This window comes from Osmia bicornis, chromosome 16 (genome assembly GCF_907164935.1).
Source record: "Osmia bicornis bicornis chromosome 16, iOsmBic2.1, whole genome shotgun sequence".
Classification (NCBI taxonomy): Eukaryota; Metazoa; Arthropoda; class Insecta; order Hymenoptera; family Megachilidae; genus Osmia; species Osmia bicornis.
In genome coordinates, this window is record NC_060231.1 from 3,656,012 (window position 1) to 3,673,568 (window position 17,557).

At 39.1% G+C, this 17,557-nt stretch overlaps 2 protein-coding genes across 4 annotated transcripts; one reads left to right on the plus strand and one right to left on the minus strand.

Annotated features, from left to right (window-relative positions):
* The first annotated feature begins 499 nt into the window (after positions 1 to 499).
* LOC114877993 (solute carrier family 25 member 36-A) lies at positions 500 to 17,449 on the plus strand. Of its 3 annotated transcripts, none has more exons than XR_003789679.2 (7): positions 500 to 782; positions 2,066 to 2,251; positions 3,556 to 3,824; positions 12,824 to 12,942; positions 15,359 to 15,566; positions 16,151 to 16,629; positions 16,697 to 17,449. XR_003789679.2 is itself a non-coding variant. In XM_029191271.2 (6 exons), exons 1-6 carry the CDS (start codon positions 742 to 744, stop codon positions 16,423 to 16,425), a joined length of 1,098 nt encoding a protein of 365 aa, XP_029047104.1. In that variant the 5' UTR covers positions 500 to 741; the 3' UTR covers positions 16,426 to 17,449. The 3 variants fall into 3 exon arrangements, 1 of the variants encoding a protein (XP_029047104.1); XR_003789680.2 differs by having other exon boundaries at positions 16,151 to 16,619; XM_029191271.2 differs by having other exon boundaries at positions 16,151 to 17,449.
* Positions 9,248 to 12,440, minus strand: LOC123988621 (peroxiredoxin-5, mitochondrial-like). The gene is made up of 4 exons (XM_046289366.1): positions 11,841 to 12,440; positions 10,821 to 10,926; positions 9,463 to 10,477; positions 9,248 to 9,274 (listed from the first exon to the last, which is right to left on the minus strand). The coding sequence occupies exons 1-3, from the start codon at positions 12,014 to 12,016 to the stop codon at positions 10,277 to 10,279; spliced, it is 483 nt and encodes a 160-aa protein (XP_046145322.1). The 5' UTR covers positions 12,017 to 12,440; the 3' UTR covers positions 9,248 to 9,274; positions 9,463 to 10,276.
* Positions 17,450 to 17,557: the final 108 nt, after the last annotated feature.

The window sequence follows — 17,557 nt, forward strand, 5'->3', positions numbered from 1 at the left end:
TATTTTGATCGTTTCCCCATTCCTTTAATCCCGTTGTTTTGCATTGTTAATTTGTTTTTATATTTAAACAGAAATTTTTGAATGACCCTCGATTGCCGCCATTGAGTTATCGAATGTCGATTATATCGAACTTCGATCATATCCATAGACATAGTAAGTATAGACCGAGCATCCATTGTATAAGCGGTGATGCATACGATGAAACAGAGAAAAGTAATAAGAGGAGTTGCTCTCTCTTTTCAATGCCGGAGAAGTGGGGAGAGCCTTAATAGGGGAAACAACGTTCCGGCGCGAGGAGATGAGGAGAAGCGCTCCCCACTTCTCCGGCATTGAAAAGAGACAGAAACTCCTCTTATAACTTTTCTCTCTCTTATCCGCTTGTATGTACATACAATGAATGCTCGGTCTATACTTCTATGTCTATGATCATATCAAAGAACTCGCGGCATATCTAAAATGTCGATAGTTCATGGTGCATGGTGCGCCGTTCATTTACTGCGGTCAATGCGATCAGTTGTTTTCGAGCTATCGAGGGTGAAGGTGGTGTTTTTTTTTTTACCGGTCGTTTTAATTCGATCGTCGAGACAAGAATCAAGTAATATTATCGAGACAATAAACAGCTGTGTCGAGCACAGTTTTCGTCGCGATTTGTGGGTGTGAACTTTCAGTGTTTCTCGTTCGTTTCTTCACTCTGAAGGTACACGCTTTTGGGGTGACAGGAATAATTCAACGAGGTGAAGAATGTTTGATCGCGACACCGCGATACACCTCGTTGCTGGAGGGTGGGTTTCATTTTTTATCACTTTTTCCTTGTTCCGTTTCGTAAATATCGCGGAGTTGCGTGTCCGCCAAAGGATCAGCCTTTCGAACGCGTGTTAACCAATTTACGCCGGTTATGTTCTTCGATCGATTTTTTCTCACACGAAGATGCATATTTTGCGCAGTATTCTCGTTTCACGCGAAATCGTAGAAAGGAATAAAAGTTTCTGATTGATAAAATACGATTCGCGAAAATTCTCTCAGCCTTGAATGATGCGACATGTCGCCGGCTCGCGCTGTTACGTCATCTGCGTAATTTCTCGTGTGTATGTGCATATGCGTGGAATTGATCGTCCCATTTTAGAAACCGGCGTATTTTCCGGCTCCACGATGTACCTTCGAATTTTTACCAATCATCCAAAAATTATTTAATGAATTCTTCCCTTCACTATCAACGTATTAGCTTCTACATGTCACCTACAAGTGCAAGTTTTTGCGTCGAATGTTTCCCTCGTTTTTTTTCGTACAACAATCGATTAGATCATATCGAAACGATATTCGATTATCCGTTGAAAGTCATGGCGTATACGGTGGTATCGGTATATGAAAAAGTATACGGTACTGTTTAATGCGCAATATATGAATTTTCAGGTGCATTAACACCTCATTGATAAACAGAGGTGTGCTATTTAAATGAATTTTAATCGTCTTTGGATCGCATTCGGACAAAGCAGAATATATTTAGGTCGAAAGAGTTGCAATAAATTTGTATCTATTTTATACTTATTGCATTCGAATTGCTAATACAAATTCTCAGGGCCGGCCCTGAGATTTCGGGAGGTACCTGAAATAAAATTAAGAAAAGTACCTGAAATAAAATTTATAAAATTAACATTCAAGCTTGTACAACTAATTTAGATTAATATTCAAGTAAAAATTACTCTTCTTGCATTCTTATTGTTAGACGCAAAATCGTCTTACGGGGGCCCTAGGCGGTCGCCTAGTTTCCTAGGCCCAGGGCCGGCCCTTGACTTTAAAGGGCCCTAGGCGGCCGCCTAGTCTGCCTATGCTCAGGGTCGGCCCTGGACTTTGAAGGGCCCTAGGCAGCCACCTAATTAGCCTTGGCCCAGGGCCGGCCCTAGACCTTGCGGGGCCCTAGGCGACCGCCTAGTTTCCTAGGTCTAGCGTCGTCCCTGAATTTTGTCTTACAAAATTTATATTATCATTCGATCGAAACTCAAACGACCTACTTTCCCGGAATTTTCTTAATCTCGTTTCTCACGTGAATTATCTCGCTTTTTTTCAGAGTGGCTGGTACAGCAGGAGCGATAGTTACGTGTCCTTTGGAGGTGGTTAAAACACGATTGCAATCTTCCTCTTCCGGTTTCTACCCGCCCCCGGTGAACAAGGAGCTCACTTCCGGTCATGTCACATGCAAGAGCTTCCCGAAACCGGAACAAAGGAGGAGGCTATGCACAGGAGGATACACTAGGTAATATCGCTTTAATGGTACCACAGAACTAACTAAAACTTTTCCAATTATAAATATGTTCCTACTAAACGTACAATTAAGTAAAAGCTTCATTCTTATAGATACCACCAAGCGGAACCAAGATCTACTCTGAAACCTTTGCAATGGAAATTTCTTTTTTTATGCTAACGCTACACTAACAATAGATGGGAGAGTCAAAGATATTCAGATGATTGTTGAGAATGCAGCGTACTTCAAACTAACAGAATATGCCTAGATGCATCTTCTAGTAATTTTTTAGTAAATAAAATAATTAGAATTATTAAGAGAAACAATTTAAGAATATTCAAGGGTACAGGCATGTAAGACCATGAATCTATGTGTCAGGACACACGATTCGTCTTCTAGACCGTAGATCTACGATCTTCGGTGACAACGGGTTAAAGTAACATGTTTTATCGCTTTTGAACGGCTCACGTTTCACACTAGAACGGTCGTTCCCTCTTTACACCTTACCGGTTGTTTGTTTTACTTATACACACTATCATTTTTGTGTTTTCTTTATCTATATTGAAGTATAAACGTGATATTGATATTTCTATTTAACGTTTATCCCTACTGAAAGATTGCATCAACGTTATAGTATCATTGATCATGAATGTTAACTATTTTCTGTGGATGTATAACGTCGAAGCGTTTCACCGTGTATGCACCAGCATTTCTCGCATTAGTGAAATTCCCCGGCTGAAAATAAACCTTCCTCTAGCCTGCTGTCTGTTTCTTGACACACAGTCTATTGTATAGAATACTATTCGGTAATTCAGACATACTGACTGCGCACGGTATTCTTCCACGCTTAAATGATACTTAAAATTAGCCAGTGCATCGAGATTTAGAAACTGAACCAAAGCAGAATTTCATAATTGATTAAAGTACTTTAATTGACAAGTAAACAAACGTTACTTAAAATATCACCAGATTAAATTATAATTAAAATAAACATGTCATTAATGATGTTTACATTAATATTACTAACAATTAAATTTATAATAATTTAAATAATTAGTATTATCAAAAATTAAATTTATAATAATTTCAATAATTAATATTAAAAATTAAATTTATAATAATTTCAATAATTAATATTAAAAATGAATCAAATACAAATTTAAAAAATTTAAATTAATACATTTTCAAGATAAGGAAATTAATGAGTTCGTGACGCATCACTTTTTTCCTCTGTTTGGAAAGTGGGTCGTGGATTAAAAATTCCATATACCATTTTATATCGTACTAACGGGTTTAATCCTTTCTGTGTGTTACAGGCATGCCCTAGTCGCCCTGTCCCACTTTGGCTCTACCCCCCCGGAAGGCACTCCCCACAGTCATTCACCTGGTATCTACCAGTGCATAAGGTACATCGTCCAGAACGAAGGGACGAAGGCCCTCTTCAAAGGACTCGGGCCGAATCTCGTGGGAGTCGCGCCGTCTAGAGCGATTTACTTCTGCGCTTATTCGAAGAGCAAAATAGCCTTCAACGCGATCCTTACCCCGGATACGCCGCTCGTTCACGTGTTCTCCGCATTCTGCGCTGGTGAGTCCGTTATCTTGCCCGCCTCTTATCGATTAACCCACTGCCCGGTTATCTGCTGCAGCTTCATTCTAATCTGTTCATCAATTTTAGGGTTCATATGTATGTTTGCGTGGAAAGGAGGATTGTGTTTGTTGGATGGATGCGTTTTGGATACGAGGGTGTATGAGGTGCTGCGAGGAAAGGAGAGAGAAATTAAGAATCAGGACTAAGAGACTGTCAGGAATTAGTATCTATGAACGTTGACGAATAGGTAACTCGCAATGCGGAACGCTTCCTGTCGCCCCAGAGAATAGATTACGAGATCCCCGAACAAAGGCATCGCCCTTCTAAGCGCGGTACATGAAAACGATCGCGTTATCGCGCTTCTTTTTTGGGAACAATCAAGGCGGTTATAGATAAAAAGAGCTCAGTGGGGTCAAGTCGCGCGTCATTCGACTTATCTCACTGAATGGATTCACCGCAAATAACTGGCTTGTAATTCTGACGCACTTTTGATCTCTCCTAGTGCACCGATAACCCGTTGCAACGCAGCATCTGAGCTTTTATATTTGAATCTATTTCTGTAGCCACCGGGGGGAGAATCTTCTCGACGACTTCCGGAAAAATAGGCTCCTCCGAAAGCAACATTCGGATCTGAAAAATTATTTAGCGTTAGCTTCGGGCTAAATCGTGGACCATGATGAGGCTTTTATATTATATTTATATTTCTTCTTATCTAACAGATATGTTTGAAGTTCTATCACCTTGAAGAGCATACAGAAATAATTTGTTTTGAAACTTTTAGATCTTCAGGATCTTTTATTTTTCTTTTCGAGTACAAGTGTCTGCTAAGTACAATCGCGTCATATGTTTGTAATTCGCGATTTGCTTAATGGATAGATATCTGTTATCCGGAGAAAGTTGAACTTCGACCCTGAAGCAATCGACAAGCCGTCTCCGCAGGGGTCCTCGCGATTCGCGTTATCCAATTGCGTTTCGCTATGTAAAGAAAGTTTCAATTTATTTTTTTACCTCTACAGATATTTTTCCAGGAAGGATTGCGATCCCACGAGACAGATATAGATGTTCCAGAAACCGACTGATGTTATCTGATACAATCTTGCTTACCAAGAGTGAGCGTGAAAGACCCTCGACAAATTTACTTTAGTCAATTAAAATAAGTAACGAAAGAAAAAATATGAGGATTGAAATGGCAGGTTGTTTATTGAAATGGAATGTCTGGAAGTTGTTTTGCAACTGTAGCTCTGTAACTGAAATATTAAAAATAGTGACAGAAAAATGATTTTAAGCAAGGATTGAGATTCTTGTTTGTATCCTGAGCAAGTCGAGCATGCACAGGCATGAAAGAACAAAAGAAGCAGGTAGTGGTAGTTCTATCGACGTGGGTCGTGAGCTCCTTTTTCCGTGGCCCGTTTCAAGGGGGTCCCCCTTTAACGAAAAACGTGCATCTGGTCACGTAGCCAGCCAGCTGATTTTTCATCAGCTATCTCTGAACACTGACGAGGCATTTATATTTCTGACCTTGTTTTTCCTATTTGCCGTTGCTCGCAATCACCGGATTTCAATCATTTCCTTCTTTTATTTACGGCAGTAGGGTACTTGAAATGATTTCAATGGAAGTATTTCTTGTTTGGGAGAAACAGGTGACAATAATTTTATCATATTTCTTATGATTTTTGAAACATATTATTAATAGATAAATATTCATTCCTATTTTAGAACATACGCTACAGGACAGGAATGATAGGATAAAAATGTTTAGAACGTATGATCATCGATCAGCTGCACTTTCTGTTAAGTACACAACTTTCCTCGCTTCGTTTATTAAAGATGGACTTTTGCTCCTCGTTGATACGTTCGAGAATGCCCTCAAGACGTTTCTCGTTTGCAATTGCATTCAATTACCGGCGGCCTTGAAACGGTCGCTCAATTACTATACAGGCTCGTAGACTGCACGCAAGTGGTGCACGCTAGGCGAGAAAGCGATAATCGGTGAATATCTGGTTGAAAATCTTCAGAGAGTACTCTTTAATCACCACTCTCGGAATATGCCAACGGGTAGTATCTCATGACTGAAAAATCACTGATAAGTGGAAAGTTGCCTGACATGTGGTTACATTGTAAGCCGAACAGCTAGTGTGCACGTGGTCTTTCGTGGTTGTCGTATTTCAAGCCTCACTGTTGGCCAGAAAACAAATTTAGGAGATGACGCACCTGGTGCGTCTTATGCTCGATGCATCAGGCGACGCACCAGGTGCGTCATACAGAGCAGTGTACCTGAATAAGTAATAAACAATTGCTACAATCGTTTTGTTTACATTATATTATCAAATATTTGGTATTCGATAGCACATGACGCACCTGGTGCGTCTTATGCTGTATGTATCAGGCGACGCAACATGTGCGTCATGTGCTATCGAATACCAAAAATTTGATAATTTAACGTAAACAAAACGATTGTTTATTAGTTATTCAGGTACACTGCTCTGTATGACGCACATGGTGCGTCGCCTGATGCATACAGCATAAGACGCACCACGTGCGTCATACAGAACAGCCTACCTGAATAAGTAATAAATAATTGCTACAATCGTTTTGTGTACATTATATTATTAAATATGTGGTATTCGATAGCACATGACGCACATGGTGCGTCTTATGCTGTACGTATCAGGTGACGCACCATGTGCGTCATGTGCTATCGAATACCAAAAATTTGATAATTTAACGTAAACAAAACGATTGTAGCAATTGTTTATTAGCTATTCCGAGTTTGCATACAGGTACACTGCTCTGTTGACCCAGTTCGTGGGGGATGAACCCAGCCAACGCACTGTTTACCGTGGTGCTCGGTTACAACGCATCCGGATTATGCAACCGGACGGTATTTGTCCTTCGAACATCGAAGCACATTCAAAACACTTCAGTGTGTTTATCTAATGACCAATTGGGAGTTGTACAAATGTATGCAAGTTGACTGATATATTGGAATTCTGAATGCTGGTATATTTGAGAATATTAGATAATGTTGAATCATTGATATAAAGGTATATTACTCTTAACCCATTATCCGCCAATGTCCCATTTTTGGGACACATTTTCAAATTTTTTTTTAAAAATTATTAGTTATTAAAAAAAGAATTTGAAAATGTGTTCCAAAAATGGGACATAATGGGTTAAGAGTAGGAGTAAATAGTACTTTACTGTGATTAGGAAGTATCAAAGACAAAAGTAAAAAGATATTCGAGTCCCTGATCTCGAATTTTCAGCTGGTAAACGACACTGTTCTAGTATTCCTATAGCGTTTCCAGTGAGGTAGGTCAAACAGAAACAATCAATATTTTCCTGCTTGGGCTTCGCAGACGAGTTCAAGAATCATCTGTATCGCGTACACATGCTAACTCACGTGGCTGGTTAGCAAAGAAATGCTGAACAGAAAGAATCATTTGCATTGCGTGGAATCTGAGGGAAATCATCATAGGAAAACAGTGCATACTTCAAATATTTTTCATACCATTCACACTCCGTTGCAAGTACAACGAGAAAAACATTAGAAAATTCAGGCCTCGTACGGGAGACGAAATCCAGCAGTCGATGCACGTTTAACGAGCCCACGGAACTGCAGGATCTGAATATAAAAATAAACAGGCACGGTTGAAAGGTACGAATCGCGTTATGTAACACGCCTTAGCGATTAAATCCTTTGCAAATACTGCTGGTGAAAGAAGCTTAGGAACAGCATTCTGTTGATTGCATCTCTTTGTATTTGAAGCGTTGAAATTTTTGCTACTCTGAGAGCTAGGGTATGATAAATTAAAATATTTTGTTTAGCATGAGCTTAAAATAATCAGAATAAATGGAAATTTATTCATCTGAATAAATTAACGTTAAATCCTCCTCAAAGTTTCAGGGTCACTCATCGAGAATGCGATTCTAAACGCGGTTTTGTTTACTCCGATACGTTGACTTGCGACTTTCGTGTTTCTCACCGACGACGTATCTAAAGAAGTGTAAACAACCGATTGGTAGACAGGTGAGATCGCTAACTGCGCAACAGGAATTTCTTTTTTTTCACTTTTCAACGTGCAGGGCACGTGTCACGACACGATAATACATACAGGGTGTCCCAGCGCAAGTGTGGCAAAAAATTATTGATATGGAAATTGCATGGTAAAATGGTAAAAAATCTACATTATTAGTTTGAGATATGATGGTCAAGTTTTGTTTTTTGAATGGAACCATATATTTTTTTCAGATCACCTGATAGTGCCTCTCCAGATGAATTCATTAAGCTTTAATGTATGCACTCGATTTTAATTAATTTCTCAATTTTCTCGGTTTGAGTAGCAAGTCGTAAAAGCGGTCCTATCGTTGAGGTTTTTTATTCTTTGGGTCAGACCCCCGATGCGGCACTTAGCGTAACAATAAGGCCATTTTCACAACTTGCTACTCAAATTGAGATATCTACTGAAAATCGAGAATACACATTCAAGCTTAAGCACTATCACTGTGCTTTTGAGGGACATATTGAAGCTCTAATTATTAAGAATAGTCAAGCTCTCTATTTGTCATTTCACATTATTTGTACTATAGCAATATTATTTTTCTACTGTTTTCTTTTAATTACTCAGGCGAGTGTAATTTGCAGAGCCGGTCACCTGTGACCCCCATGGCGTTCAACGTGTTAAATTAATTTTTCACTTCGGCCAAAACATTTACCGTGCAATATCCATATCAATAATTTTTTGTATAACAGCTCTGTCACACTTGGGCTGGGCCACTCCAAAATCCCGACAGCTCAAAATCCCGATAGCCAAAAGTTTGGGTGTCCTAACCTAACCCTAACTCTAACCTAACCTTACAAAAAGTTACACAGACCTAACCTAACCAAGAGCACGGAGTTTTGGGCTGTCAGGATTTTGGGTGCCACCGGGCTGGGACGGGTCCACCCCAAAATCCCGATATCCAAAAGTTTGGGTGTCCTAACCTAACCTAACCTTACAAAATGTTACACAGAACTAACCTAATCTTCCAAAAAGTTACACAAAACTAACCTAACCTAACCAAGAGCACGGAGTTTTGGGCTGCCGGGATTTTGGGTGCCACCGGGCTGGGACGGGTCCACCCCAAAATTCCGATATCCAAAAGTTTGGGTGTCCTAACCTAAACCTAAATCTAACCTAACCTAACCTTACAAAATGTTACACAGAACTAACCTAACCTTACAAAAAGTTACACAGAACTAACCTAACCTAACCAAGAGCACGGAGTTTTGGGCTGTCAGGATTTTGGGTGCCACCGGGCTGGGACGGGTCCACCCCAAAATCCCGATATCCAAAAGTTTGGGTGTCCTAACCTAAACCTAAATCTAACCTAACCTAACCTAACCTTACAAAATGTTACACAGAACTAACCTAATCTTCCAAAAAGTTACACAAAACTAACCTAACCTAACCAAGAGCACGGAGTTTTGGGCTGCCGGGATTTTGGGTGCCACCGGGCTGGGACGGGTCCACCCCAAAATCCCGATATCCAAAAGTTTGGGTGTCCTAACCTAAACCTAAATCTAACCTAACCTAACTTTACAAAATGTTACACAGAACTAACCTAACCTTACAAAAAGTTACACAGACCTAACCTAACCAAGAGCACGGAGTTTTGGGCTGTCAGGATTTTGGGTGCCACCGGGCTGGGACGGGTCCACCCCAAAATCCCGATATCCAAAAGTTTGGGTGTCCTAACCTAAACCTAAATCTAACCTAACCTAACCTTACAAAATGTTACACAGAACTAACCTAATCTTCCAAAAAGTTACACAAAACTAACCTAACCTAACCAAGAGCACGGAGTTTTGGGCTGTCGGGATTTTGGGTGCCACCTGGCTGGGACACCCTGTACATTCCCGGTACACGTATCGCTCGGAGGAAGTGTTGCGAGCGCGTTCCCAACTGCTCCGTCCGACTATGTAATCTCGCGTGTTTTGATTCGGTAACGGTCGCTATAAAAATAGACCAGGAACGTGTGTTTACGAGGAATCACGTTGCACTCACGATACGGCGTCACACGTGAGGCATAGGAAGGATCCAATTGTGAGCCTCCATTGACCGTGCGCTTCTTGCGCGCTAATCGACTGGTCACTTAGTTTCTATTTGTGGATACGAATACGACTCTCATGATAATATTTTTCATTCTTCGATTACATGCTCTGATGGTTCGTATCTAATGCTATGTTTCTCTTTTTTAGGTTTTTATGTTGCACATTGGATGTTATGAATGTTTAAGATACACGGGTTTGATTGGAGCGTTTGTATGGATGTGTTGAAACACTAACTTCTCTGTGAGAGGCATTCGAGTATTGGAATAATAGACTAAACGAGGCGTTACACAATTCCCAAGGATCACGACGCAAGATCAGCATAACAGAAAATGTTTATTTCTAATTGATAAGATAATCAGGTGCAATAAGTTGGAACTCCGTCCGAATGTAAACAGACGAGTTTCACATTAGGCGCGTCTATAAATAATTCTTTGACAACACCGTTCACGATTGCCATGGAATACCTTCTACTTCTTATTCCTCCTAGTTCTGGAATATCAGTGTCCATTCCAATTGCCTTGGTATAAGATGCCATTGGATCTGCCAACATTCTTACCTGAATTCAATTTGTCACTTTAATCGTTTCGGTATTTAAACTGAAGGAAAATTCAGTTTCTATCCATAAACTGATACAATCCTTTCTAACGTAACCGACAATTGGGTCAGTATTAAAATTAGAAAAAATCTGGTGAACTGGTGAAACTAGTTCGAGCTGGTTTCCACGCTCGGTAATTAATATAATGATCCATTAAAATGAAGTAAAACTATTTTGCTTTCAAATTGAACATTTATAAAGCCTCTCTGTTTAACACGGTTCTGATTCGATGAGAAATTAATGGATGAGTTGAAAGTATGTTGAATTTTAATGAGATTGTTACTCTCATTGTTGGCACTGTTACCTTATTGTTAGCTCCTTTGGCATTTCCCCAAGCAGAAAGCACGAATGGGTCGTTTACAGACACACAGATTATTTCCTGAAAGCCCAGAAACCTCAAATCTGTCGACCTAATCGATTCATCGACAATGGTTAAAGTATGTTTCAGAAAATCACAATCGTTATTGAAGTATTTACCAGGGGAACTACCCAAGTGGTTACGTTCATTTATTAATGAAACTCTGCCACCGTGTAGAGCTCGTCGAGCTGAACACACATATACCCCATTTTGGTGGCAGACGGTTCATTGTTTAAAAAATATTAACAATTAAAGTTAGTTACTCCTTACATTCTGAAGTATAACAAACTGGCGCACAGAAACGATTAGCCCTGCAGTTAAACGCATGACTCGCAATCTGAAGGTGCAGGGTTCAAATCCTTGATTCCTAACATTTTTTTTTTTAATAATTGTTTCTTTTTGACTACCTATTATATTCACTGCATTTATTAATAATTTAAATTCTATAAAAATTGCAACGTATATACTGAATTATTAATAAATACAGTGACTATAATAGCTAGTCAAAAAGAAACAAATTACTATAAAAAAAAAATTAGGAATCAAGGATTTGAACCCTGCACCTTCAGATTGCGAGTCATGCGTTTAACCACGGAGCTAATCATCTTTTTTTTTTTGCTTAAAAATATCTATTGTGTCAGAGATAACAATATTTACAAGGAGTACAATAAACAACAAACAAAAGATAACTAATATTTTACCATTATTTAAAAAACTAGACAAAAGGCTCCAGCATTTCCACGTGTGAATTTATTATACTTCACAATGCAAGAAGTAACTAACTTTAATTGTTAATACTTTTTAAACAATTAACCATCTGTTCCCAAAATGAGGTACAGGTGTATTCAGCTCGACGAGCTCTACACGATGACAGAGTTTCATTAACAAGTGGGTAGTTCCCCTTAAATTTGATTTGTTTAAAAAATTAGGTACTCTGAGCTGATAGTAAAAGCAGGATCCCCATACTTTTCAATAAATCCTCTTAAATGAACTCTGGAGCATCCAGGAACATAAGCACCGGGTACACCAAAGATGATGGCCTTCTTATTCCCCACGAGATCCAAAATATTGATTCGGTTTTCTGGTTGAGCCTCGTACAAGGTCGCGTTAGGTATTCTGTTCCCTTTTCTGATTTGAGGCATCTTTATTTTCTACGGCTTCGCTTAACCTCGTCCCTAATTCGAATCAGGTCAAACGATCATCGTAACCAAACTTCTGTTCCTCTTTTCATTTGTTTATCTCGAGTATCGCGAATCGAACGGAATCGAGCCTTCGGCTCCCAATCCTTGCCGTCTGATGCTCCTCTCCGTTAGAGATAAATTTAGATGTTGGCATGTTTGCAGGAATCGCAGGGTTCGATCGACGAATTTCTGCCAGCGGGAGAGGCGGCGGCTCGAGGCTCGATTTGGATTCACGAAAAAAAAAAAAAATAAATTCCGACGAGAGCGCGATTGTTTGGCTCGGCTGACTTTGTTGTTTCAAGACGGTTACGCGGGACCGATGTCGCAACCGAGAGAGTTCGTGCTTCGAAAATCCAACGGGAGACGATTCTGTGACTCAACTGAGGTCAATTGATGAGCGCCGGAAGGTCGAGTTATCTGTGGTCATTGTTGTTGTCAGAAGGGTTCACGGTCTCGACGTTTCAAATGTTAATTGCCCAAACAGGAAGCGTCACGCTTTGTAATTGAGAAATTTAATTAATTAATGCTTCTAATCAGTATGAGCCTGGACCAAGGTTCATAGCTTTCCAAATTTTACAATATAAACTTTTAGAGACTGTTTTTGAGAACAAGCCCCAGCCTATTCACTGTTATACTAGTTAATGTGACAATAATTATTTCAGACTTTAGACAGGCTGTAAAAACACCCCCCTCCCCAAGAAGCTGTTCAAAACTCAACTCCTCGTACACGCAACAGCCGGATTAAAGAAACGTGCATTCATTTTTCAGGTTTCGTGGCATGCACCTTGACAAATCCTATTTGGTTCGTGAAGACCAGGCTACAGCTGGACCATCGGTCGGACAAAATCACCGCGATGGAGTGTGTGCAAAGGATATATCGCCAATCGGTACGAGATTCTTCCAAACGACACATCAATTATTTTATTGGAGGTCTTACACAAGCTTAGAAGAGTCCAGATGGATTTGAAGTGATCAATAACGAGTCGTTTCCTCGCTCTATAAACATCAGCCACATATTATATTTTCCTGTCCGATGCACAGTCCGTGCATCTAGATTCATTCTGAGAGAACTCATCAATCATTCTTTAGCTAAAGTTCTTCCCTGATCAATACACAGGTGTAGAGAAGCGTTGCTTTGTTAGAAGAGATAGTACATATGTTAGTTTTCTTTAGGCGATATAGGGACCGAGTATGCCCCTAAAACATGCCCCCTCGTTGATAAGGGATGCATAATGCACCTTTTTGTCAAATTGAGGAAAACGAATTGAATTATTTCTTATTTAAGCAATGTACTGGAGTAGATTATAGTAAAAGGAAAGAGAGGTACTTTCTGGGCCACTGAAACTCATTACTAGTGCTGAAAAAGAATAGAAGAACAATAAGTGTGACTGAAGGAGGGCAACTTTTGGTCTGAAATATTTTTTAAAGAAGATGAAAGGAACGTTTTATACTTTGATCGGATTAGTTGTCTGGAAAGAAGAAAAAGGATAACGAGAACTGTCGCTGACAAAAATTCAACAATGTCGATGGTGCAACAATAAACATCTTGTTGCAGCCAAAGATATTTTTACCACAGTCTATGCATAGAAACCAGGAGCACAAATGCATGCATGTAGAACGTGTTTAAAGATGATGCATTCGCTTGGTAACGATCTATGATGATAGATGAATTTGTATCATAATGGTCGAAAGAATCAGGTTTTTAAAAAAAGTTGCCATTTCAGAATTAACGTTGCGTTCAATTGCGTTGTCCGGCGAGAACATTTGCATCGCAATTGTACCGAAGCCAGTTCTAAAACGAGCCTTACGACCTACGAATAGTAAATAACGATAAAAATAACCGGCGTAATATGCGATCCGCAAAAACAACGATTTATAGATCATTCTAGCGGAATGTATAGCGCATATCTTGCGCAATCCTCATTAATGGCGCCTCTGTTTTTGTTCGCAAAGGGAACTGAACTATGTACACGTTCCTTCTGTAAACATGCAATCAGCTACACGAAGACAAAGAGAAAAACAAATTAATTTTCATGAGTAGAACGAATGATCAATTAGTTGATAAGTACCTGCCCGATGTGTGTCGTCGACAAAGCATGAATATTTATTTATTAGTGTGTTAGGAGAATAATTTTAAGTAGAATAATTTATCTAGATAAGGTATAGGGTGATAATAGAAACTAGGAAAAATTATACATTAAGATATAGGGAAAAATATTCCTGCTTAACTTAAAACTATAGCACATTTCATGCTGTGGTCTATTCTACTTAAATTTGAGTATTTAGTAGAATAATTTTAAACAGAATAACTTATCTGGATAAGGTACAGGGTGATAATATAAACTAGGAAAAATTATACATTAAGATATAGGGAGAGTTATGCCTGCTTAACTTCAAACTATAGCACATTTCATGCTGTGGTCTCTTCTACTTAAATTTGAGTATTTAGTAGAATAATTTTAAGCAGAATAACTTGTCTAGATAAGGTACAGGGTGATAATAGAAACTAGGAAAAATTATACATTAAGATATAGGGAGGATTATTCCTGCGTAACTTGAAACTATAGCACCTTTCATGCTGTGGTCTATTCTACTTAAATTTCAGTATTTAGTAGAATAATTTTAAGCAGAATAACTTATCTGGATAAGGTACAGGGTGATAATATAAACTAGGAAAAATTATACATTAAGATATAGGGAGGATTATTCCTGCTTAACTTAAAACTATAGCACATTTCATGCTGTGGTCTCTTCTACTTAAATTTCAATATTTAATAGAATAACTTGTCTAGATAAGGTACAGGGTGATACTAGAAACTAGGAAAAATTATACATTAAGATGTAGGGAAAAATATTCCTGCGTAACTTAAAACTATACCACATTTCATGCTATGGACCCTTCTGAATTTCAGTTATCGATGACATAATACAGTGATAATTAGTAATTCATAAAGATTTCCCAACTTATCATTCTTAGTTATCAAGTGATCATACTTTAATGGAGTGATAGGATTAAACCTTTGCTGATAGCATAAATATTACAATTGATGTAGGTAACAGATGTGAACCATCATTTAACCCTATCACTGTAAGCTACATTTGGGACTCCAGCATGTATGTGCGTTCAATGATAAGATTGATTAAGTATCAATCTTTACTGATAAAGTCTCCATTCATGATTCATGTTATCCTATCGCTCTGTCAGCACAGCAGGCTTCTTTTAATATTTACTTTATTATAAAACTGATGGCATTAACTTCCTGTATGAAAGTGAAATTTAAAATCTTCCATTATATTTTTCAGGGTATCCTGGGATTCTACAAAGGCATCGTAGCCTCCTACGTAGGAATAAGCGAAACTGTGATACACTTTGTGATCTACGAGGCGGTGAAGGCTTCGTTAGCGGCATACAGGATTCCAGACGATCGCAAAACGTTGCGCGATTTTCTAGAATTCATGGCCGCTGGTTCCTTCTCGAAAACGATCGCCTCTTCCATCGCTTACCCCCATGGTAAGGTCGCCTGTGGTTAATCCTGCTACCATTAACAGAGGGAAAATGATTTTGCGTTTCCTGTTTCGGTTGCAATCTATTTTTGTAACACTGCTAATGATGCAGATATTGGCTTTCGTTCAAGATCAAAGCGTGGGCGTACAAGTTTGCAAAAAGTTTATCAAATTATCCTGGAGAGATCTTGATTGTAGATAATTGATTTAGAAGAACAGCAGCGAGGCAAAGCTTCAATTTGGTTCAACATGGTCTAAAAGTATAATCATTCAGCTGCCAGCTCTGATCGATTAAGTTTGATTGTCTGTAGACACAGAAGTTCCACTTCCTCTGCTGTTCTCTGGCCAAAATCAATTGCTTCACTGTGACCACCTTGTTTACTACTGTTACAAGCTTTATAATTATCCTCAGACAGATTCCAAATAGAAATTCTATTTACAAAATAGAAGCATAGTCAATTGATTTATGAGAAATTATTTTCTCAGATTCCAAATAGAAATTCTATTTACAAAATAGAAGCCCAGTTTCTCCAATAAAATTATTCTTTTATAATTGATTTCTTTCTAACTAACCAATGTAAACATTTTCAGAGGTTGTCAGAACGCGACTGAGAGAGGAAGGTACAAAGTACTACGGTTTCTTTCAAACTGTAAGAACCGTGCTCGCCGAGGAAGGCCCCCATGGTTTGTATCGTGGACTCGGTACCCATCTGATCAGGCAGATACCGAACACAGCGATCATCATGGCAACGTACGAGGCGGTGGTGTACATCCTAAACAGGCACTTCCACGAACAAGCTCTGATCAATAACGCTAAGGAATCCCAATACTACACGGAGTCGAAATCGAAGAGCGAACTCGCCTAGGACTTGCTTTCGGCCCCCGAGTAACGAGGGCCAATTGGCTCGTAGCGAATCCTGAAGCTGCGTCCAACTCGCAACACCCGTCCAAGAGCGTTCCAGGGTGCCATAGGGACGCCCCGATGGACAACGTGCGCGTTTCCATGCTCGCAGGAGACGCTGGCCTACGCCTTTAGCTGTCCAGATTCGTTACGTGGAAGGTAGCAAAAGGTATCGCAGCGAGCCTATCGCTGTATACTTTGTAAGCGTAGCAAAAAGTAGTCCTTCCTCCTTTCAGGTAGCGTACGTACACGCGCGGAACAGCCTCTGACTGTACATCGCCAACACAGACGGGATACGAAGCAGGGAAATGAAGCTGGAATTAAATGAGAGTCAGTTACCGTCTTTTATTCACGGGGTGATTTGTAAGATTCGATGAACCCGCGTTGCCTGTAGTCTGTTCTTTCATTGGTAGCGATACGAGTAGACGCGATGGAGGGTCATTTCAGGTGTCTTTGGTAGTTTCTGAAAGTTTTGAAATTCGAAGGAGCTTAAAAAAAAAAAATAAAAATCACTGAAATGGCTCTGTATTCATTTGATGCAGTATTACGATCTCGCTAGAACCTGCGCACTTAATTTAGGCCCAAAAGTTAATATACTAAAATAGAAAGGAAAAATGATTGCTTCTGAATATGATCGTTGTACCTAATTTGATCATTGTTAAATAAACTATCGATATCTTTCTTCGAATAGAAACATCAATTAGTTTGTAATAACCTCCTCGAAGAAAGCCATTTCGTTATCGCTTAAAATAGAAGTTAATATACGTAAGATAAGATTTCGACATATGCAATACCAGTTTTACATTCTATAATATGTAATTTGTAAATCAACGAAGAGGGAAGTTCGCGATCACTGGACGCGTTGATTACACAACCTCGATGATTCTGTAAATGGTAGAAATTAGATAATCCTTGTACATAGAACAATAAACGCGTTATACACACACAAACACGTTATGTGTATATAAAAATATACCAGTAGATTCACAGTCGTTTGTATTTTTTCGAGTGTGTATTATACCATGTCATTGTTAAAAAAAGAAATGATAGCAAAGGTTTCATAATAATGAGGAGAAATGTTGCCGTCTTTAGCTTCC

Excerpts from the sequence above, each read along its gene's own strand:
- LOC114877993 (XM_029191271.2), top strand. The coding sequence starts at position 742 with ATGTTTGATCGCGACACCGCGATACACCTCGTTGCTGGAGG. Across the intron at positions 2,252-3,555 it reads TGCACAGGAGGATACACTAG|GCATGCCCTAGTCGCCCTGT; the intron begins GTAATATCGCTT and ends TGTGTGTTACAG. Across the intron at positions 15,567-16,150 it reads TTCCATCGCTTACCCCCATG|AGGTTGTCAGAACGCGACTG; the intron begins GTAAGGTCGCCT and ends AAACATTTTCAG.
- LOC123988621 (XM_046289366.1), bottom strand. The coding sequence starts at position 12,016 with ATGCCTCAAATCAGAAAAGGGAACAGAATACCTAACGCGACCTTGTAC. Across the intron at positions 10,927-11,840 it reads TTAAGAGGATTTATTGAAAA|GTCGACAGATTTGAGGTTTC; the intron begins GTATGGGGATCC and ends TGAATCGATTAG. Across the intron at positions 10,478-10,820 it reads CCAAAGGAGCTAACAATAAG|GTAAGAATGTTGGCAGATCC; the intron begins GTAACAGTGCCA and ends AATTGAATTCAG.